This window comes from Lampris incognitus, chromosome 2 (genome assembly GCF_029633865.1).
Source record: "Lampris incognitus isolate fLamInc1 chromosome 2, fLamInc1.hap2, whole genome shotgun sequence".
NCBI classification, from domain to species: domain Eukaryota; kingdom Metazoa; phylum Chordata; class Actinopteri; order Lampriformes; family Lampridae; genus Lampris; species Lampris incognitus.
The window spans coordinates 35076503-35103860 of record NC_079212.1 but is presented as its reverse complement, the minus strand read 5'-3'; the positions used below and the strand labels follow the sequence as shown (position 1 = coordinate 35103860).

Genomic DNA, 27358 nt, shown 5'->3' with positions numbered 1-27358 from the left:
ACAGGTAGTTCTGGTGACACAAGCAGTTATTAAAAAACTTTAGACTCATATATGCTGCTATGCCATCCAAAGGCTACACAAATGTGTTAAAAAACATTGGCAGGAAATGTTTACTAGTGAATAAGATGAGCTCTTGTCTCTTAGATGGTTTCTGCTTTCTAAACTAAGATCTTAGAGTGATAAGTAAATAAAATCTGTTTGATATTTGACTAATTTGTTGTTTACTGTTTTTTCAACCATAGTTTCGATTCCATGCAAAAGCCTTATTCTACATGAAATTGTGTATTATTAGGACTTCAATGTCAACGTTGGAAATGCTCTTTTTGTTTTTGTTGACCACGTAGTAATCATTTGATTTTTATGGTTTACATAATTCCATTCCATTATATCAGAATCCCCATTTTGTAAGAAGAGCTTGGTATTTGCAAATTACTGAGCCCTTATTTACTCTTTTCAGAGTCCCAGGGTCCGCCAGAGGAGGTGTCAAAAAATGGCAGCAACGGTTGTGTGTCATCTGACAGGCAGCAGCAGATACCCTCCGAAAACAAGACTCGCTCCCTTTCTCCTGACAGCCCAGAGATCATTAGTGAGTTACAGCGTTACACAGTTGGCACGGGATCCAGTTTTCAGAAGCCAGCTGGAGATAAACCAGGGTCTGAGGAGAGGGCAACAGAGAGCCTCACAAATGCTGGAAACAACACTAACAACCTGGCAAGCAGCAAGCTAGCTAACATCAATGACCGCGGTAGTTTGACCAGTGAAAATGCTCACATGGCAAAAAGCCACCATGGTGCCTTGTTGGCTAACAAGGCCCAACACAGCATGGAATCCAATGCTCCCCAAGACCTACGAATGGGCACCAAACGCAAAGTCTCCAGCCCATCCATGGATGAGCGAGCCAGCAAGAGGCCAGCACCTGGCAAACACTCCTCACCTCCCCATGTGCAAGGCTTACCCTTCACAGGGGGCTACAGCCTCCCTCCACTGGGCCTCAACCCAGCCATGTTAGGTTCTCTGGGTGGGTCACTGGGGCACCCCCTCTTCATGGGGGCAGGCTCAGCCTACTTCCAGCAACCCCATGGCCAATTGGAAGACACCTGCTTGATGTACCCTGGCCCGTACGCCTTAGGTGGGCCTGGCAAAATCCCAGCTTCCTCTTCCTCCACAATAACCACTCTTGCTACTGCCATCTCATCTTTATCCACACCTTCAGCATCAGTGAAAGCTACCAGCTCAGTTTCTGGTGCCCTGCCTCCATTCATGCTGAGTCCCAGCATGGCAGGGATGGCTGGGATGCTGCCTCCAGGATTCCCCCTGCCCTACACCCAATCCTTGGCCGGCTTCTACCCAGGGTCAATGCTCCCCGGTGGGCTTCCAGGCCCAGCTGCCACCCCTGGCCCAGCTGGATCCAGCTTCCTCTCCCAGCATCCTCCCTCCACTGCCTCCACCTCTTCCTCATCTTGCTCCTCCTCCCCCTCTGCCCGGTCGGAGAGCTTCTGCGGCCCTGTGCTAGTCGGAAGTGGTGGAAATGTTGGCAGCAGTGGCAGCTCTGAGGATGATGAAGATGATGATGATGATGTAATTGAGGTGATAGGACAGTGATGGGTGAAAGGTGTGGCTCGTATAAATTGAGTTTGGTTTGACCTAAGCAGCATCAGAATAGGATGATTTCCTATTTGGCGAGGTCCAGACCTTGTAAGGTCCATCGCTGCCACCGCTGACAGAAAAATCTGTGGGGATGGAAGAAGAGAAAAAGAGACAATGGAGACCCTCCTACACTTGGCGTGTTTCCTCTCTTCAGCATGTCTGCCTTGAAGAAAGAGTGATTCTTTATGGGGATTGACTGGACATAGAACGACAAATCCTTATGCTGAATATCTTACTATAAAGAAAAGAAACTTGCAGAAACTTTTGAGCACCAGAAGAAAAAGGACATGGAAAACAAAAGGACATTGGGCTTCCAAAATTGTGTCTGTTTCTGGCATTTAAATACAAATCACTGGACTGAGTACTGCTGAGTATGAACCTGCAGTGACCATAAATGGCCACTGTTGTACGTTTCAGAAGATTTTAGTTTCGCAGCTCTGCTCAAAGTCAAGAACCTTTTGCTTTTTTTTAAAGCTAAATAAAAAAAAGACTGACGGAAGGTAGTTGATTCATACATTTTTTTATAAAGTTAGCCAGTAGTTACACTTGTTTAGTGGGAAATTTCAGTAACATACATGGAATTGTTTTTTCGACTGTCAAAAATGGCTACTGAGTATTACATGGCAGGCAGACAGGCTTAAAGAAGTCATAAGGAGGTTCTGAACGCCTTTTGATTGACATTTTCAACTCACTGCCAGGACAGTAGTATTGCGTGTTTTTGTTCTTTGTGGGGGGGGGGGGGATCATCGTGAAATACTCAAGACTATTCACAGTAAAAGAAGTGTCTGAGGTTTGAGAATGAGGTTCAAGAAGAAAATGATTGAAACCTTTCAACTCTAATAAAGAATGTATGCTTATTTAAATGCCTTCAACCCGGGCCTTTTCGAAAAGACAGCTTCAATCTAGGCATCAACCTTGGGAAGATCTTTTTGCATATTTTATATTTAATGTAATCTCTTTTACACTTTTTTTTCCCAAAAATGTCATTGCCTAATTATTACAACCAGGTTACAATGAGGGAAAAACTGTTCTCGTGAGGTGTCCTCTTTGTAGCGATGAAACAACTAACAGAAATGCCTTTTTTTTGCCTCCATTTTTCTGAATGTTAACTGTGATAGAGGATGGCTCAGGAGAGCCAGTCGGTCACTGAGGCTCTCTAAATCTAACCCACAGTCTTATTGTAGCCCAGCAAAAATGGTGCAAAACCCACGCAAGCCTACATTCGCATATATACAACCCCCAGAGGAAGCAAACTTGCAATGCCTGAAGTTTCATTTTTGGTTCCCTCGCTGTCCGAATCTGTATGATATGTTCTCAAGACTTGTAAGAGGAACCAGTTATAAGTTGTAACTCCAGGTCTTGTGATGTAGTAATACGACTCGCTTCGACTACAGCGCAGATGCTGACCCTGGTCATCCGACATTCATCACCATTTTTTTCCTCCCTGTTTTTGTCCTGCTCATCGCATCGTTTCAGGAGAAGTCATTTCTGTAAAACCAATGGGTTTGGAGAGAAGCTGTAACTTTGCCAAAAAAAAAAAAAAAAGCACAAGTACAAAAAGCTCCATCAAAGAGAATTGTGTCTTAAGTGACCAAATTACCTTAACTCATCAACAGTTCATAGTGGTGCAATCTCCGGTCTCTACAGCATCCAAACAACTGTATTTGATGAATATTTATCCATTTTGTCCTTATATAACCTCACAGGTCAGACTGTACCTGGCATCATTGTCAGTAAAATTCACTGTTTAAAAGCGAGATGGTATATTCCAAACTTTTTTTTTTTGTATTTTGTTTCTTAGATTGGTTGAGCCAGGGTGGTAAGAGACACTATACAAACTTCCATTCAATATAAACTATAAAATATGTCTGCTGTTGCCCCCCCCCCCCATTCTGATACTCTGCCTCATCTGCCTCCAGGGGGAAATGAACATTAGTGTTTATACTTGGAAAACGTCCCCCTTTAAGACCATTAACCCCAGAGCTTTAAAGCACTCATGGCTCTTTTTGTACCTTGTCAACATTTACCATCTCTGAGCAAAGATGAAGCATTTCTTCTTCCTATCTTCCATGTTTATATGTTGGTTCACATCATACTTTCATACTGAGACTGCTAGTTTACCTGTGTTGGGGTTTTATTGTTGTTGTTGTTGTTGTTTTCTCTCTTTTTACAATGTTTGAATTTACCAAATTTATTTATTTATGACAGTGTGTATTTATTCATTTGTATTTTTATTTTTGTACTTTATTTTTTTGGTTTCTTTTTTGTTTGCTATTCTTTCTCTTGTTAGTGAGTTTGTTTTTTGTTTTGTTTTGTTTTTTTACTCTCGTGACAGTTGCTGTTATTATGATCTTAAACGCTTTGGTTTCCTTCGTCCATTTGATTGTGATAAAACCCGCCAATTTGACGCCGGTCTGGCCCAAGACATGTGAAACTTGTGTGGCGCTTGCATGTGGACCAAACGAATCAGTTTTGTTTTTGTGTGCATCCAATATCCAGTTAATATCCAGGATGCTCGAGCACTTTTTTTAATTTAATCGTGTGAATATCATATCTCAAATCACCCGGCATTCAGGAACAGTGAAATAATCATATGACTTGGGTTACATGGATGTTAATGGTGGGTCTAAGACATGAATACACCCCATCCTGCTTATTGACGTGTCTTACCGTCTATATAGGCAAGTCTCCAAGGTGATATCAACAAATTCCTCTTTTTCTAAGGTTATTTGTAATCGGGCGATGCATAGAAACTGCTTTTCTCAGAAAAAAAAGATTCTAGCCGTCGTCCAGATTACCACGTGCGTGTAAACATGCTCAGTCACAAACGATGGCTTGGTTACCATGGCGATCGAACCGCTCATCCGCAGGAAACAAAGCGAGTCTCATCCATTGTTCTTCTTTTCTTCCATGGTTTCTGTATCATCCAGAAATGTCTGACTTTTTCCACCCTAATGACAGCAAAAATGAAACGACAACGCAGCAAGTTTCCTTACGTTGAACTGTTTGGTTCCCAGCTTGACAGAGCGCTCTTTTTCTTCTCGCAGCTTTCTACTTGAATTTACATATTTATTTATATGAATCGATTCAGCCGAGCGAACCGGCTGTCTTAATTCCCTTCTAGCTGAGGAGAAGACTCAAGCTGCTGTCTTTGGGAGGTTGGCTGAACTGAAAGCCTGTTGTGTAGTTTATCAATGAATAATGTGTATGACGTTGGATGACTTTTCGACTTTTTCTCCTTTCTGGAAGTTTGTAAATAAAAAGAAATGTGTGAAGAATGGTACCTTTCCCAATCTCTTCAATTTTGATGATATTTGTTAAAGATATATCCGTCCACATGTCTTGCTTTCACACACACGCTCATGCGCATGCACATATTGTGACAGTATCCTATCTGTATATTTTGTTGTCAGATCTCATGTACACGAACAAGCTGCAAAATGCATTCAGCCCCTTTGCAGCTTGAAATAGAGAAGTGATGTGCAACATTTCCATGAAACAGCTTTTTTTTTCACCAGCATGTACTTATCTCACCCTCTCATGACAGTAAAATCAACCATAACTTTACATGATTTGCTTTCGGTTATGGCCTGCAATAACAGGCAACATAGTACATGCCATTACATCTATTTTCTATGTAAATAAAAAAAAAAGCAGAAAATTAAATGTTTTCAGTGTAGTGAGCCTGTTGTAAATTGCTCTAAACTTCAGAGCCAAGTTTCATAACTTTTTCCTCATCTTGTAAGAGGAGATGATATCCTTTAGCTATCTATGTAAGTCCAGGTAGGGCAGATGTACTTAAAAATAAAAAATAAAAATAAAAAACTTTTGCGCTAAGTATTGCCATGAGGAAACAATTGTGCTATTCATATAACTATGCTTTTTGTATTCGGTGAGATGGCGGCATGCTTCTGAATCAGGCATAGCTAGCCTTTGTGCAGAATATGAAAACTATATTACCATAATTTTTGTAATGTCGCCGAGTTGTCTTTGTGTTTTATGGTGCTAAAGTCTAAATTATGATCCCACAATAATACATTCACCATTTGAAAAAATTAAGCCTAATCTTAGAAGATAATTGAAATATCAGTGTAATGATGGTACTTTTCTAATGATAGTAGATTATCTAACCCCGTGGTTGGCACTCTCACAATAGACTCATCAACACTTCCGTGTTTACTAGAATGGAGTTAGTTTGACGATGGAGCGAAGGAGATTGTTTTACACGTCATCAGCACGGTGATGTGGATGTCACACTTTAATAGTTATTTTAAGAAAACGGATTCTAAAAGGGGAAGCTGTTTTAATCTAATGACGACATTATGCCTTAAAAAGGACACGTGTTAATATCCCTCCTTATCTTGCTGAACAGGTTCTTAATTGCCTGGCATAAGAATTCCATCAAACTTGGTCACTACACCAATACTTTTGCTCTTAACTAGACTCCATCTTCTCTGTCAGGTTATGTTTGGGGTAGATATGTAGAAAATAAGATGAAGGGAGAGAAAAGAGGAGATCTGGGTTTACCTTGTATCCATCTCTCCTACTTAAATATGAGGTGACTTGTGTGGTGAAGGGAGCTCGCTCTGTGTGTGTGTGTGTGTGTGTGTGTGTGTGTGTGTGTGTGTGTGTGTGTGTGTGTGTGTGTGTGTGTGTGTGTGGACTCAGATTACATCTGCAGATTACATGAGGTGGCTAAACTTTGAATTGCAATTTTATTCACCCTTCATTGTTTTTCTTATCTCCTTTTTGAGCCAAGTTCCTCTTCCTAAATATCAAAATTTAATCATTTGAGACTGGGATTTATGATAGCGGGTCAAACTAGAAATCGTAAACTGAAGGCAATGTTTTGCAGGGAACTCCCCCGTGTTCGTGTCCAGCCAGTCTAGATGCAGAAATAAGATACACGACCTCAAAATAAATCTGGATAATCTGGTTTTGTGACAATTTAAATTGGTAGCTGAGGAGATGAGGTGAGCTGTAATCAGACCATGCTAAATAACTGGGTGGTCGTTGAGGTGATATAGGGTAGGAAATAATCTCTGCATCTGTCTTGGTTTGTTATTGTCTCTGTGTCTCTTAAAAGCAAGTACATCTAAAAACTCGGCTGTTGCTTTTACTGTTTTACCAGCCGGAGAGATTTGTAAAATACTGTAGGCCTACAATAGGTAGAGCGGATGATATTAAAAAACTGCGTTTGATAGAATTGAGCTGGTTGTAATTTCCAGTGGACAGATTGTGGAGTCTAGTTTGACAGTTTTCTTTTAGATGAAGTAAACAGCTGTGGTTCCTGCTCCTCTGTAAGGACTAGCCCTTAATCAAAGAACGTTGAACCAGTTCATCTGGGTACAACGTTTATTGACAGAGAATAAACATCTGTCAATAAACATTGTACTCAGATGAACTGATTCAACCTTATTTGATTTTCTTAGCTGGACATCAAGATGACTAGCACTTGATTTCCTTGCTACTCTGAGAGTCTCATAGCACCCATGTCATATCATGTGATGTTAACCCAGAATGCCAATGTAAACTATGTTTTATTTTTGGACGAAAAGGAAGGAGGCTGCCGTCCTGTTTCGTTCAATTCACCTCTACACAGAAAGGCATGACAAAGCTGGAAGAAAAGTTAAAGGTAGACAGAACATGTGAGACGGGTAGTCACTCTCGGTACATGCTGCGACGTCCTCATTCCCATTCAAACCATGCATTTTGTACCAGAGAGATCCAGATTCCATCCTTAATCCATTTCCTGCTTGTCATTAATTTCACCTGGGTTCAGTCTTACATACGTATATGTCTGTGCTGTCAACATACAATATAATAGCCAAAACTGAACATTATTGAATGCTAACACACCCAAAAAGAGAGCAGTAGGTAGCAGTGTTAGACCATAAGCTGTACCCAAGGGTAGGTGAGTGGACCGTGTTTATAGCCACAATATATTCCTTGTATTCTTGTTTTTTTTTCTTTTGCTTTCTCCACTGCAGTGCATTGCAATAAACATGGCACAGGGGCTAGAAAACTTACCACTGAACTGTTTGTGCCTGTGGCTTGAAAATACCTGTTGCTTTCTTCGCTTGATGTATAGCAACCAAGAGAATGCAATTAAAATGGAAACAGCGCAGGAAATTATCCTTTCTTTGCCCGTGGGCCACAGTAGCTGGTACATTTAAAAAAAGAAAAGAAAAAAGAAAAAAAATTGAAATGTAGTACGACTTCCAAATGATAGTGGATTACCAATCAAACCCACTAGTTGAGAAAATTAATTTACCAGCCACAACATAAAATTTGTATATTATACAATATCTGCCTAAAGGCTAGTGATAATGTACTACCATAAATAGATTGGCAATAAATAGGAATGCCATCTTTACAGGTTACTTTTAAGGATATTGTGAGTTATTACATGAAAGTGGTTGTTAATCATGGTAAATTGTGGAGCATGCTTCAGGCAGCACAAGTATTTTCATCGGCTGACTTCAGTTTTCCTCACATTTGCTCATAGTACCCCAAAGAACTTCCGCTCTGACTTCAAGAAGCCACCCCCCTTCTTCTTTTACTGTGTTCTCAGTTGGATGTTTAGTCGTAAAAACATTTGTACATGGTTTATCTTTTCTATCGATGTTTGGTGTGTGTAAGCGTGATTGCTACATTTTTAATTGTGGTAATTCTGTTCAGAATAAAATGGCTGTGGCTCCATCTTTGCGTTATTTGTTTATTCATCAGTCGTCCATGCTTGCATTTCAAATAATTTTGTTGAATATGGTCAAAACAACACACAAGGCAATTTTACCTGGTCTCGGTCTGAGTGCTGCTTTGAAATAATCCAATTGGCAGATAAAACTCTCAACGACGGTGGGTCTTTCAACCAAATCGTCATTGTTGGAATCGCTTATTTTGGAGAACTCCAGGATCCTCCGTGGAACGGAAATGGAAACTCTGTTTCCCGTCGTGCACCGGTGCGGAGACGTTACGTGACTTGTAGTTCAGTGACTGATCACTGATGACGGTGGCAGGCGGTGCGAGAGTTGCAGGCGGTGCGAGAGTTGCAGCGAGTGGACCTGCGAGGAGTGCTTTAGAAGATGGCATAATTTTACCTTTTGTGATCGGTTATTTCAAGCGAAAGGAATAGTAAATCAAACAGTTGGACCGAAGGCATAATGACGATACTGCGAAGTCTACGCGAATGAACGACATTTCCGACACATCGTTAACATTGTTTTGTTGTTTTGAAGGGCCTGTTGCTAGCTCCGGGAAATCCTCGCGCTGGCCCGCTGGACTACGGGCCGAGAGAGCTCACAGATTCAGAGACGGGTGTCGCTTGTTGGTATCTATTATAGGATTGTAATGGTGAACTCTGCATGGTTTTTCCCTTCAGCAAACCAGAGACGAAACCTTTTTAATCCTTAAATGGCGGACACTGAAACGCAGAACTGTCAAGAGGCTTGAAGCCAGCTAACGTCAGCTAGTTTATGTTTACAAGCTAGCCCACTCAACCTCAGTTGAAGAAATTGGGTTGCGAAGAACTGCTTGGTTCAGGATTAGCCTCTTTGCTCGTAACCTTTAGCCTGCTAGCCATTGTTGATCCATATATTAACTTAATCTCGCCCGTGGCGCCTTTGTTTCCATCGGGTGAAGGTCGCAAGTTTAATCAAATGGTCTTCCAGTTAAGGTTATCTCTAACCGAGGGTTATCGGCTGCTGCCTAGTTTGACACCTTGTGAAGTTGGATTATCAGATTCAAGCTAGAAGTTTGTGTATCCTGTGTCGTTGCTTTGGGGTGTTACAAAACAGTAATGACCTCGAAAAGATGTGATATAGCCCTTTGTTTTTCCGTGCGTTCCACTGAGGTAATGACTGGATCGGAAGTGCCAAAACCCGACTTAGCTTTTCATTGTGAGTTGGTTAAAAACAGCGTCAGAGTGTATTGAATGAAGTACTCTGAAAGAAATCCTATTTTGATTTTGTCTGGAGTGAGAGGTTTTTGCTGGCCTGTGTGGTGTTGATCAGGCTTCAACATTTTTTCCTCTACCAAACGAGGAAACACGGACAAACTGCCACTGGTTGGGGGAGATCCTCCAAAAATCAAACTACAATGAATCGGTACCTGCCTGTGGCACGACAGCACTTCCTGGGTGCCCTAGCAAGCACCAGCGTGGTGGTAAAATCCATAAGTGCTGTGGTGCTACTCCTTTACTTACTTTCATGGGCTGTTGACACCCCGTATGCCCTTGGAGTAACCCCAGGCTACCTTTTCCCCCCCAATTTCTGGGTGTGGACTCTGGTGACTCATGGGGTGGTGGAGCAACATGTCTGGGGTGTTGCAGCAAATGTCGGGACTGTCATGGCTTGCGGGCGCCTGCTGGAGCCATTGTGGGGTGCTTTGGAACTTCTTATTTTCTTCGCCGTGGTCAACATCTCTGCAGGCCTCCTGGCCGGCCTCTCCTACCTCCTCACCTATGTTGCAACCTTTGACCTGGACTTCCTGTTTGCTGTGCGTGTGCACGGAGCAGCCGGGTTCCTGGGAGGGGTTCTGGTTGCACTGAAGCAGACCATGGGGGATACCACAGTGCTCCGAGTGCCACAGGTAAGACTGAGAACACGAATGAGATTTTAACCAGCCAAAAAGGTTCAAATAGGTAGGGAGGGGGGGGGGCTTGTTTATTATGCACGTTGGCTCAAGATGAGCTTATGAGAAGGTGAAGTCAAATTTTATATTTTTATTGCCAAATGCAATCCCAAAGGGCGTTTTAGTCTTATTACCTTCTCCAACAGGTAAAAATAGAATAAGTATAATGTATGATAGCCTTCAACCTTAAACCCTCAATTTGGATAAGGATAATTTCCACAGGGGAAAAAAAGACAGTTGGGGAAAAAGATGGAATAAACTTGAGGAGGAGCATCCAAGGAGGGATCCCTCTTCCAGGAAAGAGAGGCATGCAAAAAGATTTACAATAACCACTCAATTGGAGCCTAATGATTATGTGAAGAGATTGTAAGTTAATTAAATAGATCTACAGCCATTGGATTGTAAGTCTCATTTCAATGAGGAGTTCACCCTGAGAAAGAATATTAAGTGAGCACACAACGAACATTTATAGCAACCAAACACAGTGGCTGATATATACCTCAAATGACTAGACATTTTCTCCTCAACTGGACAGCGAGGTTTTTATTGTGGAACAGAACATCCAGTAGACGGTTTTACCTGCCATGTTTGCTGGTGGAGTCAACAAATTTACCTGCCACACCCAAATGTGTCTAATTGTGGTAATGTACCACCCAAATGTAAATATGTAATCTCTGAGTGTATATATACATGTTTTGGATATTAATTTGATAGGTAAGCTGAAGTGTATTGTGAACTAAACCTGTGGCAGTTAATGGTAACCACCCCAGTGTAAGTGCCAAAGGCGGGACAGATAGATAGTATTAAAATTGGACCTGAATCAGTATTATAAACTCACTCAGATTTATAAGATGAGTTTTACCTGGTGGGATGCTTACTGAAAGCACAAAGCACCTAACAACATCAAAAAGGATATATATAACCAAGTCAGCAAGGGAGTTGAGGAATTTGGGAAATAGTTTTGCTTTTTGTAATCTGTACAGAAGAAATCCAACAATATCAATATGGAATTAAACTGTCAGTATTGGTTTTTAGCAATAGACAATGTATGCAAGATGATAGTGGAAAAAGTGTAGATATACATGTAGAATAGATGTAGTTGAGCTTATCTAAGATTAGGGCAGAGGTATCTTATATTTCCATAGAACAGACCCATATACACCACATAGTGTTAGGGCATCACATGGATTAAAGTAGACTATTTATTACTCTAAATAAGTCAATGTCAGTGTCTTGGTGTTTTCAAGAATTATCAGGTTCATATTGTAACAGCTGTAAAGGTAATAAATTGTTTGTTTGTTTTTTAATGAAGTGATATTGCAGGAGTAACCCAAAGGTCAGAAAAGCATATTTGTACCATGAGGTTGCGAGATAAAAATCCCCCAGAAAGTGATAGGGGAAAATTAATCAGTAGAGCTTTCTTCTCCCTCTGTCGAAATGTCCTTGAGCAAGATGCTCAGATTGTTCTTTATTTCCGAGTCTATATAAAGTATAGGCTTAATTTGGTTTAGTGTGAAGGAGGGCTGTTATGCTCATTAGATTAGTGTTGAATATTTTATGTTTTCAATCTGTTTGCCTCACATACAAAGAACTAAAATCTCTCCCTACCACGCTGTTCCCCCATCTTAGGTGCGACTAAAAGCTGCGCCAGCATTGGTACTCCTCCTCCTGGCCTTGCTCCGCCTCTCGGGGCTGCTCGAGAGCGCCGCCCCCCTAGCCGCCTATAGCTATGGCGCCCTGTCCGGCTGGGTCTACCTGCGCTTCTACCAGCGGCACAGCAGGGGGCATGGGGACATGTCGGATCACTTCGCTTTCGCCAGCTTCTTCCCTGAGGCCCTGCAGCCAGCCGTGGGCCTTCTGGCAGGGCTGGTGCATGCTGGCCTAGTGAAGATGAAGGTGTGCCGGAAGATGGTGAAGAGGTATGATGTCGGGGCGCCATCATCCATCACCATCAGCCTGCCCGGGACAGATCCACAGGACGCAGAGAGGAGGAGGTGAGTGAGTGATGGAGAGAGCACAGGAAAATGTATAAATAATTTGACATGCCTATGGAGGAAAATGCATGTGTATATATTCACTGAGATGCCTCAAAAAGTGTCTCATATTTAAAGAGGCCACACTCAGTTAAACAACTTAAACATGATTTTTGATAGATTCTTGTTGGGACATTGTATTGTGCAGCACTACACATACTCAAAGCAATTCCAAACAGCACATTTGCAAAATGTGTGTGTATATAGTAACACAACAACTGAAAATATGTTCATAGTACATAGTGTGTGTCTATAGTGTAAAACACAACGCAACATAGGGTGATATCCACCAATAATAATATCCTCTATCTAAGCAATGAATAGATGGGGCAAGATTCCAGTTGGGATTGACAAACACATTAACAGTGGTTTAGGTTTTCATATTTAACGAGGGAAAGTGGTCAGCTATTTTTTAGTAGCGTCCATCTTGAAAAGCTCTGCTTGGACATTGCAGTCCCTGCATATGTGTGTGTGTGTGTGTGTGTGTGTGTGTGTGTGTGTGTGTGTGTGTGTGTGTGTGTGTGTGTGTGTGTGTGTGAGAGTGAGTAAATGGGTATCGTTAACGGTACTACTGCTGTTACCGATACTGCTTATCCATCAGTTAATTTTGTTAATTTTATAGAAAAAAAACGAAACAAATTCAGAACAGAATTAACATTTCTTTATTTTCTCATGTTTGGACAGAGCGTTACTTTTAATCACCAACGTGTTTGTATAATTTATTTAACTCTGTGTGGGCTGCTAGCATACAAAACATACTTGAGGTGGATGGGGCAACGAGAGATGAACTACAAGCTAGGCTGTCGAAAACTGTGCATTTCTCTGCCTTGCGCTTTCGCAAGATGTTTCGAAAGACTGCCTGTGTTTCCACCCTTACATGTAAAAGACTTGTTGCACTTGTGGCAAAGAGCATTGTCAGCATCGACTCTAGTGAAGTATAGCCAGACTTTTGACCGTTTAGTTCTTTCTCCAACATTGTCACTACAATGTTACACTAAGAGCAGGCTCTGTGTGTGTGCGAGAGAGAGAGAGAGGCAGGGAGAGCTGGCCCTGCCCCTCGGCTCACACATACGACAGACAGGCTTCGAGAGAGATCTCTCATCTGAATTGGGAATAGCGGAAATGCATCATAGACAAATGTCTTAATTTTATTGCAAATTAGAAACAGAGTTGTTGAGATAAAATGGGCAAAATAACATTTATGTAGCCAAAATAAATAGGAAATTTATTTTCTGAACTATAGAGATTAGTATTTCCAGAATAATCAGTGGAAAGAAAATGTTTAGAAATGCCACCAAAGAAAAAAATTCAAATATATTTCTGGCCAACAAACTATTGCAGGTATGTTTCCTGCTCAGCCTACCAAGAGTACCTCTACATTGCCTGTATCTAGCTCTTCCTCTAATTCTACTGAGCCTGATGAGCCAGCTGCTGCAGATGAACTGCCACCTTCCTGCACCCTCTTCCCAAAAAAAGCCAACCTGTCTCACCACATTCAAATGGCTGCGCTTCTCGGACGACAATTTCATGTACTGTCACGTTTGTACTACATAAAAAAAAACTGGCATGTCTACGTACAAATCAAACAGATGCACCAATTTTCAGCACTCCACCCTCACTCGCCATGTTTTAAGCTTTGCCCAGGAGGGGGTCCCCCTGTCCAAGTTAGAGTCATTAAGATAAGGATATATCTTAACTCACCACACTATTCACATCTCAGAATCAGAATCATGTTTATTGGCCATGTAGGTTTGCAGAAACATGGAATTTGGCTCTGGTTTTGTGGCTCTCTCAGTGTACTTAACATGGAATAACAACACTACAATACAACAATCTTCAGATATATATATACACAAGGATTGACTTATCCGGGTTAAATTAAGAGATGATAAGGTGCAATTGTGCAGAGAATATATCAGAGATGCGGAAATAGACGTTAGCAGGTTACTTACATGTATGCCTGAGGTAGATGGACATGACAGAGCATACCAGTGTATGTACAATGTTCAGTACAGTATATACAAAATGGTTGGATGTATTGACAGTGTTAAGCGTTCATTTGAATTACAGCCCACGGAAAGAAACTTTTCCCATCGAGTTGTTTTGGGGTACAGTGCTTTGTAGCACCTACCAGAGGGGAAGAGTTGGAACAGGTTTTGACCAGTGTGTGATTGGCCTGCAGTGATATTGCCCGCCTGTTTCCTGAGTCTGGAGGTGTGTATAAGTCCTGAATGGAGGGCAGGTTGGCACCAGTGATTTTCTCTGCAGACTTAACTGCCCGTTGTAGTCTGTCCCTGTCCTGTTTGGTGACTGACTAAACCAGACAGTGATGGATGTGCAGAGGACAGACTGGATTATTGCAGTGTAGAACTGAATCAACAGTTCCTGAGGCAGGTTGAACTTGTTGAGCTGGCGGAGAAAGTACATCCTCTGCTGGGCCTTTTTGATGATCTGGTCAACAGTGTTCACTTCAACAAGAAACCCTGGAGGGAAAGCAGGCCGGTCATTAAAGGCTTTCCTGCATCTCATGGAGAAATACAACAGCTATTGTTTAGGGATCACTAAGTTCTGAACTTTGTTTTCCTAACTGACTCCTTTGGAGGAGAGAAGAGCAAAATGCATGTATTAACTTAAGACAAATTATCTGGGACTGGGAGGGATATTTCATTATTAGGATTATAATATCGAACACAATTTTAACACTCCAATTTGTTGATTTTTTTTTTATTGGGTCCTGTGGACTCACTACATTGAAAACCTATTGACATCACTGCATATTATTTTAGAATGAGATGTTCAACAAGCACATATGTGTGTGATGTTAGGGTGTCCACATACTTTTGGCCATGTAGTGTATCTTTACAGAAAGATATCCATCACAGACACAAAAACACACACATCCCACCATGTAATATGGGCTGCCACAATTTTAAACAGATGCCATGCGCAGCTTTTTGTGGCTGTCCCAGTGGATGTACTGTCTGGTTTCCAATCCCTAGAAAAAATGTTTTTACATTCCTTATCTGACAACCAAGTGAACAGGAAGCATTAAAAGGTGGTCTGTAGTGAAGGATGTTGGGGGAAAACAACACATATTTCTAAATTATTGGCTTCTAATTTGAGAATTGACACTGTCCTTGATAGGGTACCAGTGTTCCATGACCTGATAACCTTTGAACTTCCTCTTAACAAGTCAAATTTAAAAAGGGCCACGAGCCAACCTGTTGGGGGGGGGGGGGGGGTTTGTGTTTCCTGGAGATTTTTTGCATTCAGGAAATCACCACTTTGTTTGAAAAGACAGAGTAGGAGAGAAAAGGCAAAGGCACACTTCATCTATTCAAATTTAACTTCCACCATAAAGTGTGTTGATAGTTGCATAGTGTTAGCCCCGTTACCTTCCCAAATTTCTCACTTACCTAAGAAATTATTTCGTTATTCTTTTGGAATTAGAGACTCAGAAATATTTTAAGATGTTCTTCCTTTTTTATTACCTGAAGTTTTGTGATTGTTCTGGTCCTGCTAAGCCCAACTTGTAGTATGTACAAATATTGTTGGCTGTCAGAATTTGGCTCCTCCCGTCCCCATAGCCATTAACCATCTCATCCATGCTGAGACTGGCTGGTGCTCTGTTATACTTTGCAATAAGTGTTCATCTGTTAAGGGATGACGGGTGCTGTGCAGAATTGTGTCTCCATCTCTTGCTATGTGTGGAGTTATTGATTTATACATACAAATTGTGCATACCACATCGCTGTAATGGTTTCTTGTAGTATGCTGCCAGGAGAATACCACTTGTCAAGCACTTGGAGGGTTTTTGGGCAGTTCTTCTTCACATTCCTTTTCAAATTATATTGTATCTTTTTTTTTTCATTTTAAGTATGTGTAAATAAAGAAACCAAACTGATGTTGACTAAGCCTGAACAAAGGGTGAGGGGAAAAAAGGGGTGAGATGGGGTTATGCTATAAAGGAGTTGCTACTTTGTGACCCAGAACAAAATAATTTGCAGTTAATACACAAGACAACAGTAAACCTAAGGGAACATGAATAGATTAGAAGTTCATCCCTGGGGTGTCCAGGTAGCGTAGCGGACTATTCCGTTACCTACCAACATGGGAATCACGGTTCGAATCCCCGCGTTACCGCCGGCTTGGTTGAGCAGACACAATTTGCCATGTCTGCGGGTGGGAAGCCAAATATGGGTATGTGTCCTGATAGCTGCACTAGCGCCTCCTCTGGTCGGCTGAGGCACCTGTTTGGGGGGGGGGGATATCATGATCCTCCCATGCACTACATCCCCCTGGTGAAACTCCTCACTGTCAGGTGAAAAGAAGCTGCTGGCGACTCCATGTGTATCGGAGGAGGCATGTGGTAGTCTGCAGCCCTCCCTGGATTGGCAGAGGGGATGGAGCAGCGACCGGGACGGCTCGGAAGAGTGGGGTACTTGACCGGATACAATTGGGGAGAAAAAGTGGGGAAAAAATCCCCCCCAAAAAAAGTTCATCTCTACGTATACCCCCCCCCCCTTAGATTTATGGAGGCTGGACGGACAGTTCAGGGACAAGAGGCAGTTCAGGGAGTCCCTGAGTAAGACCCTGAACTCCTCACTGCTCCCAATGAGCAGTTGTTACCTTGCATAGCTGACATGCCGTCTGTGTGTGTGTGTGTGTGTGTGTGTGTGTGTGTGTGTGTGTGTGTGTGTGTGTGTGTGTGTGTGAATTGTAAAGCGCCTTGAGTGGCTGTTGCAGCTAGAAAAGCACTATATAAAATGCAACTTGATTGATTGATTGGTTGATGGAGAGTACTGTTACAGATTAAGATGGAAATCTCACACAGTACACCTTAAATCACAGCTGACGCTTATTTGCATTTCCATACACAACTTTCTCCTTTGAAAAGGCTTTTAGTTGATCAAGAAATCCTAAATGAATACCTGGGGACTTCCCAGGGTCCTTGTGGAGAGGGGTTTAGTTATAAGGGTTTCATTTCAATCAAAGTTCAAATAACCTACCGTTGTTATTATGCAGTTGTGCTGAAAGTCATGTCTAGCCATGATTTTCTGCTATAAATCATGATATAAATATGATTTTATGATGTAAATTATGATAGTCATGATTCACAGTAATCTGCCATTCCTATATTTTTCATACAGGAGCTTGGGGTTTAATGCAGTGCATACAATATTTAGGGATCTGTGACATGACAGTTTAGGAAGCCCTGGTCTAAAAAAAAATAGAAAAAAAAATCAGGAAACAGGACAAAGTTTGCATTTATGAGCTTAATTCATCTTTAAGGGGTTGTTTCAGATCATGTTTTGATTCTCGAACACAGCACCCCTGTTAGTTATCTACACCTTTTGCTTTGCTGAATGCTTGTTTGTGATTGGCTTGGATGTGTGTGGCTGTGAGTAGTCTTGTGCCGCATGTAATTAACCTGCAGTGTGTGCAATCAGAGCAATCTAACACCCAGACCCTGTAATTAGAGTGTCACTGGGTTATTGGTAATTTATTACAAATTTGGAAGATTATGTGAAAATTAGATACTAATCAGTGATTGAAAAGGTTTGTTTCACAATTAAACTTTTGATAAATTCACCCCTACTCTCACAAATTATCAGTCTTAAAAGTTAAGTATAACATGAGTTATTGTTAGTCATAAACCAGCTTAAATGGTGAATATTTAATGGTAGAGATCTGTAATATGCATGTAAGTCGTTTTGCTCTGTGTAATCATTCCCATCACAACCTTATTGCTAGGTATCATGAAGTACGCAGATAATGTAGACCTATATCTATATATATCTTTATCGACGTGTGTGTATATATATATAACCAGTCAACTAAAGGGTCCGACCCGTTACCCAAGGGCCAGCAAGTCTATTCATCCGTGATCGTTACACTATATATATATATATATATATATATATATATATATATATATATATATATATATATATATATATATATATATATATATATATATATATATATATATATCTCCAAACTGCTTATCCTGCTCTCAGGGTTGCGGGATGCTGGAGCCTATCCCAGCAGTCATTGGGCGGCAGGTGGGGAGACACCCTGTACAGGCCACCAGTCCGTCACAAAGCCAACACCCACACATAAATATTTTTTCTTGTTAATCTAGTGATCTAATGTGTTTATCTACTTTAGAACATTGACTTTGTGGGGGTACTCAGCATAAACACCATAAATGTGAATTCCTCATTTGTACAAACTTATGTGGCTGAAGATAAAAAAAAAAACTTTAACTAAATAATTCTTAAATACAGATTAACTATGTTTTTGACATCAATCCATGTTTGTATTTTTTTTTCACTGTGTACTGTCATTATGTTTTCTTGAATGCTTCTTGCATCTCACATCTCTCCCCTCTGGCCTCCTTTCCATTGCTTCTCCTTCTCTCTATCTTCACTCACTCCTCCTAATCTCTCTCCTTCTCCCCTCCCAGACAACTTGCACTGAAAGCGCTGAATGAGCGTTTGAAACGTGTGGAAGACCAGTCGGCCTGGCCCAGCATGGATGACGAGGAAGATGAAGAAGAAGACGAGGTGCGGACCGACACACAGCCCCTCCTCCCTTCCTCCTCTGCACCGAAGCCAGTGGGTGGGGCCATGGGTACCTCCCTGTCCTCCACCTCCTCATCCTCCTCAACATCACAGACTGGCGGGGTGCAGTCTGTCAGTGGGGTGCAGCACCCTGAGTCAAGCATCATCAGCTTCGAGGACGCAGCGTTGAGATCGTAACAAAGAAATGTACATATTCAAATTCATTCACGCATCATTCAGCATCGCTGGAGAGTATTCTAGTGCATTCAGTGTCATTGGCTAGTATACTAATGTATCCAGTGACAGGAAGTTCCCCCTTGCTATCACCTATTGTGACACACACACAACCAACCACAAACAACATCTTCGACCAGCTCGTACACAAATGCGTTTGCCCACACAATCACCAACACGCTTACGCCCTTTTTTCCGGTTTTCAATGTTGCAGCCATTGGGATGGAGACTGTATTTATCTCTAATGGGGTCCAAGATACAGTTTCAGTTTATGATAAATCAGTTCTGTAGTTCAGAGTAGTTGGATATCACAGACACATCAACCATCTTCCTTTCTCCCTTTTTTTGACTGAAAGGCAACCAGAGGTAATTTTACTCTGGACCAGTGCTGTCCAATGCTTCATTACGGCATATTTTTTTTTTGTAAATCGTTTGCGCCAGCCATACACCTCTTCAGATAGTCTGCTAAACGAGGGACAACTCTTAATGCCAGAGACCCATGATGAGTTCCTAGGTGTTGGTGTTTCAGAAACTCATGGTGTGAGAGGCTAACTCCCGATGCTTCAGTTGGGCTAGCACTGAAGCACAGAGTGGAGAACGGGCAGGGTAATGAAATTATTTCTCCATTGAATGGTTCTGTGTACGAAATGCAGAGATAAAATGGATCAAGAACACAAAACACCCATACAGAACCTGCTGCTGGGCACAATGACAGCATCCGGCAAAGGTCTGTGCTGCTGCTTCCTAGATCTATTAGATGATGCGGTTTGAAGAGCTGATGGGCGGAAAGGATATTTGGACTGGACTACAGTGGACAGCTGCCTGTTCTTTTGTTGCCTTCTGGGACAATTGTCTGGGCAGGCAGATAAGCTGTCTATGTTCCTAGTGATTTTTTTCCCCTTTTCTGTTATTAATTGGTGGCGAAGAATGTTGACAAGAGCAGGACATTATCTTTCTCTCTAAACGGGGGGGGGAGAACGGCAGCGCATGGCTTATTTAATCCTCCTGTTGTTAGTAGCTTATAGTCACAGTGTGCAAACGTGTCCATGAGGACATGATAAAAGTTTTCCACAAACAGATTTGTGGATGATGATGATGGCAGTGGTGATGATGCATTTTCCTGTTGCTGTTTTATGAGTGGTAAGCTTTTTCCTCTGAGGTCTTTTTTTTTCTTTCATTTTTTCGTTCTTTCCAGAGTCAGTGTTTGAGATAAGCACCAACACTGTTACTGCGGCCTCATCCTGCTGTCTTCTCCCCATCATGTACCCTTGTTCACGTCATTCTGAAGGGAAATGGAATAACCTGATCAGTGGCGATGCTCAACAGATGCAGTTGTACATATTTGAATGAAGGACGGAGAAGGTCCATCATATCCACAGTTGTCCTAAACATTATTCCTGTCCCAGAGGCTTTATGGGACTGAAAGTACAAGCTTCATAGAGGCATGAACAGGTGAACACTTTATGGAGAAAGGTGCAGATTGGCCATATTGAGCACACACAGACTCTGTGCGGGTATTTTTAAGAATAAAATATAACACTTTCAAATGATAAGCTGAATTAATTGTCCAGATGTATAGGTCTGGTGTTGTTAAGGTGTCCTGCTCAGAATCGGTGTATCACATGCAGGAAAGTGAACATCGGCAACTTGATTGACTGATTGATCGGCAGTGTCTGCTTGGGCTTGATTTCTCAGCAACATCCTTAACGCTTTGCACATCTGATTCAGTTGATTTTTTTTTAGGTGGATAGGGAACAAGTTTGACATTGTCTTAGAATCTTCACACAATCTGATATGCCCTGCTTCTACACCTATCAAACGGTATCCTCATTTCTTCTTGTTTTTTTATTGTGTGTGTGTGTGTGTGTGTGTGTGTGTGTGTGTTTATGAGGGGTTTTTTTCTGTTTTTGTGAACACATTGGGGAGTGGACTAATGGTTATTTGGCAACTGGAGACACCTACCATGTTTCTAATTAAATGGTGAAGATGACTGTGACTCAAGTCTCAATATTTACATTTTGAAAAACTGACATGCACCTTTTGTCACTTGTAATTAATAAATATAATGATTTTAACTTTAAAGGGTCATGTGCCATTTTATTTTACTCTTCCCATGTGATTCCTCAGACCACCTCCTTGTTTTGAGAATGTTTTTGGGAAATCCAGCCCAGGTCCGTTATGTCGGCTTTAGCGGTTCTGTGGGTAGATGCTGTCTTGTATTCACACAGCATCTCCTACGTTAAAAATGCTGACCAGTTATCACCATTATGTTTCCTCCTTGACCGTAGTATGTAAAATATCATCCTTTACATCATCATGGTTTCCATGTTGAGCCTTTATGGGAAGTTTGGTAACTGAACATAGATTTGATTGTTCCCAGATCTTAACAAGTTTGAAAATTGCACTTACACTGATAAGCCAAAACATTATGACCAGGCGAACAGAATAACGATCATCTCCAAACAAGGGCACATTTCAAGGTCTGGGTAGATTTTATAGTAAGCGAACGATCAGTTCTTGTAGTCAATGTGTTGGATACAGGAGAAATGGGCAGGAGTAAAGATCTGAGCAACTGACAAGGTCCAAATTGTTATGTTCAGACGACTGGGTCAGAGCATCTCTGAAACAGCAAGGCTTGTGGGGTGCTCCTGGTCAGCAGTGATGAGTACCTACCGACAGTGGTCCAAGGAGGGACAAACCACAAACCGGCCACAGGATGTTGGGCACCCAAGGCTTAATGAAGGCTATTCCATCTGGTCCAAACCAACAGAAAGTCTACTGTGGCACAAGTCACAGAAAATATGAATGGTTACAGGAGGAATGTGTCACAACACACAATGCATCACACCCTGCTGTGCATGGGGCTGCATAGCCGCAGACCAGTCAGAGTGCCCATGATGACCCCTGTCCACTGTCTAAAGTGCCTACAATGGGCACGCGGGCATCGGAATTGGATCTTGGAGGAGTTGAAGGTCGCCAGGTCAGATGAGTCCCATTTTCTTTTGGATCATGTGGATATGACCGTATACATGTGTGCCGTTTACCTAGGGAAGTGATGGCACCAGGATGCACTGTGGGAAGATGACAAGCCGGTGGAGGGAGTGTGATGCTCTGGGCAGTGTTCTGGGAAACGCTGAGTCTGGCCATTCACATGGACGTCATTTGGCACATGCCACCTACCTTTGCAGACCAGGTACACCCATTCATGGCAATGGTATTCCCTGATGGCAGTGGCCTCTTTCAGCAGGATAATGCGCCCTGCCACACTGCACAGGAATGTTTTGAGGAATATAATGAAGTGTTTCAGGTGTTGCCCTGGCCTCCAAATTCTCCAGATCTCAATCCGATTGAGCATCTGTGGGATATATTGGACTGACAAGTCCAATCCACGGTGGCAGTTTTGGTACCAGATGCCACAGGACACCTTCAGGGGTCTTGTGGAGTCCATACCTCGGCAGGTCAGCGCTGTTTTGGTGGCACACAGAGGATCGACAGCATATTAGGCAGGTGATCATCATGTTTTGGCTCATCAGGGTATGTCTACCATGACTGATATTTACAGTCGTCGTCATTGTAAATTGTGGCTACATAAAGAAATGTATTTATTAGAACTCTAAACATACATTGAACACACAGTTTCTTCAGTTGTTCTCCCCTTGGCCATTTTATATATTTTCATTATTGTTATGAAAAAAATATTTTTTATAGCAGCCAGGTTGATTGCAGTAACTGGAATTTTCTAATCTAGTCAAGAGTTTAATGCCCGAAGAAGGAATGGGTTTTAGAAAGGAGAAGGTGTAAACCTTGTTTAGAGTTTGCTGATCAGCATTGATCACTTGAGGAGTCTTAGTCGGCACGGATAAACCGATGGCACAATCTCAGTGTCTGGGGGCTCAGACCAAGCTGTCCCTGGATTTACACAGCCTCATACTGGGTTAGAAGAACTCATCAAGCCAGTCACAAATGGGTTTATTACTTCACAGCAGTTACTGTCACATAAGTTGTGGGACATGTTAGCCTGTGACAAAAAGTCATGCCAAACAAACTGCATATTCTGCAAGGTTTGAGTCCTCGATCTTGATTGCAGAGGTTTAAATTCAGCCTGTATTTATTTTATAGAGACACCTATTGGAAAGGAGAAATGATAGCCATAAATTGGAGTAATTAAAGGATGCCTTCCTCACCCCCTGAGGTTGTCTTTCTCACCGTGTTTACCCATTTGCCATTTACCCTTTAATTTCCTGTTTATTCTGGTTCTCTTCTTTTATGGAGTGTGTGTGTGTGTGTGTGTGTGTGTGTGTGTGTGTGTGTGTGTGTGTGTGTGTGTGTGTGTGTGTGTGTGTGTGTGTGTGTGTGTGTGTGTTTTACTAAGCAAGTAAAGGTGCTTGGGGACATGGATGAAAATATTTACATGTACGTATGTGTTGGCAAATGGCAGAGATGAAGGGTTTTGCACAGTTCACTGTTGTTTAAAGTCGTTCTTTTTAGCTTACCTGAAAGATCAGTGGGATCCACTCAACATTAGTATGACTTAAGAATCTAGAAAGCTGAACGATGGAAGCGTCTGATCTGAAATCCCAAACTGCGCTCTACCTTCAAAAAGGCATTTAACATAGAATCACAGAAAGAATTAGACAACCCCATTCACACCAGTACATGTAGTAATGCAGTGCAGAAGCAACTTAACAGCGTAATTGTTTTGTGTTGCGTGTCCCATGGTTGGGTCAGTTTTCCGCCATTTTACCTAACAGATGTTCTGCTCATAGCATGGAACTGGCATGATGCTGAGGGAGTGTCATCTTTTTTTCTTTTTTTGGTCTTCTTTCACTGTCAAGCAGCAAAAAATAATATTTCAACATTAACACTCACAAATCATGGTCTTCAACAGTTTTGTGCTGAAGTATCAATGAATGAAAAGATTGTGAAATCTGAGGAACGCTATATTGGATGCCTTTTGTAAGCAGATGTTTCAGTCTGAGCCTGCCCTGCCAAACCCTTCTCCTCTCTTCCAGAACCTCTGCTCTCCATCTCAGTTCCCCTCTTCTCTCATTTATCCTTGTCGGTTTTTTTTTTCCTTCTCTTGTGTCTGAATGTTGTCAGATATAAGAATGAAATACACTTTTGTTCTGAAACACATCTTACACCTTGTATTAAGTAATGCCAGTGTGTCTATAAAGTTTGTGTGGGTGAACTGGAAAAGTTGCCGTTGTTGTATCGAACTCTGTTCCCCCGTCGAGATCCCCCCCCCCAGCCAGAGTTTGATACAACACAGGGATGCTTGATTAACCTAACCTAACCTCAGCCTAACCCTTACCTAATGCTTACCTTAACTTAACTAACCTTAACCTAACCTCAGCCTAACCCTAACGCTTACCTTAACTTAACCTTAACCTAATGCTTACCTTAACCTGACCTCAACCTCAACCTAACCCTAACATTAACATAATGCTTACCTTAACTTAACCTAACTTAACCTAACGCTTATCTTAACCTAACCTCAACCTAACCTTAACCCTTACCTTAACTTAACCTAACCTTAACCTAACCCTTACTTTAACCTAACCTCAACCTAACACTTAACCTGTTTCCATAGGGGGAAACAGATTTTGATGGGGAAACAGAGTTCAATAAAAAACCTGAAAGGATAATGAATGATGTCAGTGCTGTCGAAAGACAGTGATAGTGACATTGTGTTTGCTTAAAACTACATGGGCCAAACTGTCATGTTTTGTGTTTTACTCTCTCTTAGACCCTTACGTCACAGTTTGACACACACACACACACACACACACACACACACACACACACACACACACACACACACACACACACACACACACACACACAGCTCTTCGAAGTGTGTTCCTGTATATCACTATCTTTTTGTCATTCAAAATAATCAATGGGGTAAGAAACCAACTTTTTCACAGGTGTTTCTCAAAATTTAACTGAAGATGTAGTTGTTTAAGCAACCAATTAGATTCTCCCAACAGGAAAATAAACCTCTAATCTGGCTGGTAGAGAGGAAAAACTGACCAGCCACAGTCCATATATGTCAGCATCTGACTGGTGTGAGAGCTATTTCCCACCCTGATGCCCAGTTATTCCTTTCCCTGCATTTACTGGGACTAGATTGTTCAGGCCTTTTGATGGGATTTGGAAATTGGGTGCTTTTTGAGCCCATTTGTGTCATGATGTCTTACAAATGAAAAGGAAAAAATTAAATGCATTCTCCATGCACTCAAAAATCAAATTTTGCTATACTGCCACGCTGCTTAAACTGAAGTGGTTACCTGCCAATGTGGCTGAAAGTACAGGAGCCGATCATTAATTTAGAAAGCAAATTTTTGGCTAAAAAATCAAGTTGGCTGAAAAAAATTGTGATTTTCATGAAATCTCCTGCCACTGTTGTTGGTGGATAAGTTTACTGCCCTTGTGATGAATGAGGAACCGATAGCATTGTGCAGACCATTGTGGAAGCTGTAATTTGGTAGTTTTTTATGGAAAAAAAAAAGTTCTCCACTTTCCCTACTTTTTGCACCAACAGATTACATCCAGACTAATGCAAGTCTCTCTCTTTCTTTTTACTGTGGCTGTTGCACAGGACCCTCTGTTTTATTTTTCAGATTTATTTCTTTATCTCTGTATGAAATAAAAGTAAATTATATGAAAATGACGAGCGTATTGAGTCCTTTCCATGTTCCTGATGTGGTGTGATGTTACGGGGGTCTAAGTGTGACTTTAATGTAGAGTGGGTGTTGGTGGAATGACCCAATTGTTAGACTGCCTCACATCGAAGGATTAGGACCCTTGCTACAGCCAGTGTTCATTCTCAGAATTTGCGTTAACTGACAAGCTGGTATTCAATTTCACATAGCGGCCATTTGACTTGGGTCATTCACAACAGGCATCTAAAGAAACAGAAAAGTATAAGACGTCATTTTACATACAACCAAAAGTTTGGTTTTCTTTGTATATCAGAAATGCAATTGTAATGTTAGTATTGTTCATCAAAGTATTACATACATGGTACTAAAGAATGCAAAAGTTGATGTAACAAGTAAGTAATGATAAAAGAAAAACTGAACATGTTTAAGAGATTGTATTGTAAGTTTGCAATATGAAGAGATAAAAAAAAAATTCACAAAAGAAAATAAACGTTATGTAGTGGTTCTCTATATTCACACCAAATACTATTTGCACTGAGAAATAATATTAACAAGTACATTGGGTATGAATAAAATTCAGATGAAGAATTTGGGACCAAAATGAGATGTCTAACATTTTAGCACTACAACAAAACGAATTATGGTTCTCTGTGGAGGCTGGAAAGGAGGCCCACAATGAGTCCTCAGTTTAGCAATTAACTCTCACAGTAGTCTAAAACCATAACACATACTAACTGGACAATCCATTTATAAGAGATGGATTATAGTTGTCTTATAAAAATGTGCGCGTGTTAAAACTGAGTTAGATATGAACACCTCAAGTGTGGGGAAGTTGAGCATCTTGACCTACCTATCAATGGAACAACAATAAGAGGAAGCCTTAATATTGATTACATGACCCATATTCAAACGTTTTCTTCTAACATCTAAAAAGTGCTCGTCAAAATGAATGTTGTCGGTGGATTCTTAACACTTTCAATAATGGAATATTACCCCTGTGGTTCGTTGCTAAAATTGGGGACTGAGCGATCCATCGACCCTTAAAAATGAAATGAAAATTCCCTTAAAAGCGGTAAAAATGAGAATGGTGATCCTATTGATTAATCTCCCCAATATTCACCCATCTTTCTTTAACTTCCAATGGAGGTAGTCACATTGAATCGACAATTTTAGTGGTCTCGATAAAATTGCTTCGACTTGGTGCATTACCAATATTTGCCGCCAGATGGGGCAATAAGAACAGGCATCAGTCTACATGCTTCGCGCCTCATAAACTTGATTCATAGAAGCAATTACTACGAGAAATCAACAGCCCTGCTGCCAAAGTGCCAGTGGGCGCACCCGGTTTCATAAGAAGGATGATGCAAACGGTTCAAAGTCATCTGTCTCAAAGAGCTATTCAAACACATCTTCTACTTTTTAATTCTGCTTGTTTTAGTCACCGAGTCACTATGAAACGTTCTAACGAAACGTTTGCAAACCGTAAACAGTTAATTCAGGCGCTTTTATACACGGGGCCCAACTTTTACTGTCCTGAGAAGATGCTCGTGCTTTTGACATGTTACATCAAGGGACACCC

General features: G+C 41.4%; 2 protein-coding genes across 3 annotated transcripts in view; both read left to right on the top strand.

Annotated features, from left to right (window-relative positions):
* Nucleotides 1-4930, top strand: part of LOC130129857 (helicase ARIP4-like) — a 31139-nt gene extending 26209 nt beyond the window's left edge. The window contains exon 19 of the mRNA XM_056299531.1: nucleotides 458-4930. Coding sequence (XP_056155506.1) covers nucleotides 458-1602 — 1145 coding nt within the window. The 3' untranslated portion in view covers nucleotides 1603-4930. The remainder of the gene's footprint in view (nucleotides 1-457) is intronic.
* A 3747-nt stretch (nucleotides 4931-8677) lies between these two features.
* Nucleotides 8678-21210, top strand: tmem115 (transmembrane protein 115). Of its 2 annotated transcripts, XM_056274998.1 has the most exons (4): nucleotides 8678-10236; nucleotides 11908-12272; nucleotides 18781-19084; nucleotides 20307-21207. In XM_056274998.1, exons 1-3 carry the CDS (start codon nucleotides 9745-9747, stop codon nucleotides 19073-19075), a joined length of 1152 nt encoding a protein of 383 aa, XP_056130973.1. In that variant the 5' UTR covers nucleotides 8678-9744; the 3' UTR covers nucleotides 19076-19084; nucleotides 20307-21207. The 2 variants fall into 2 exon arrangements, with proteins under 2 accessions (XP_056130973.1, XP_056130972.1); XM_056274997.1 differs by having other exon boundaries at nucleotides 18781-21210.
* The last annotated feature ends 6148 nt before the right edge of the window (nucleotides 21211-27358 follow it).

Excerpts from the sequence above, each read along its gene's own strand:
- tmem115 (XM_056274997.1), top strand. The coding sequence starts at position 9,745 with ATGAATCGGTACCTGCCTGTGGCACGACAGCACTTCCTGGGTGCCCTA. Across the intron at positions 10,237-11,907 it reads CAGTGCTCCGAGTGCCACAG|GTGCGACTAAAAGCTGCGCC; the intron begins GTAAGACTGAGA and ends CCCCCATCTTAG. Across the intron at positions 12,273-18,780 it reads CAGGACGCAGAGAGGAGGAG|ACAACTTGCACTGAAAGCGC; the intron begins GTGAGTGAGTGA and ends CTCCCCTCCCAG.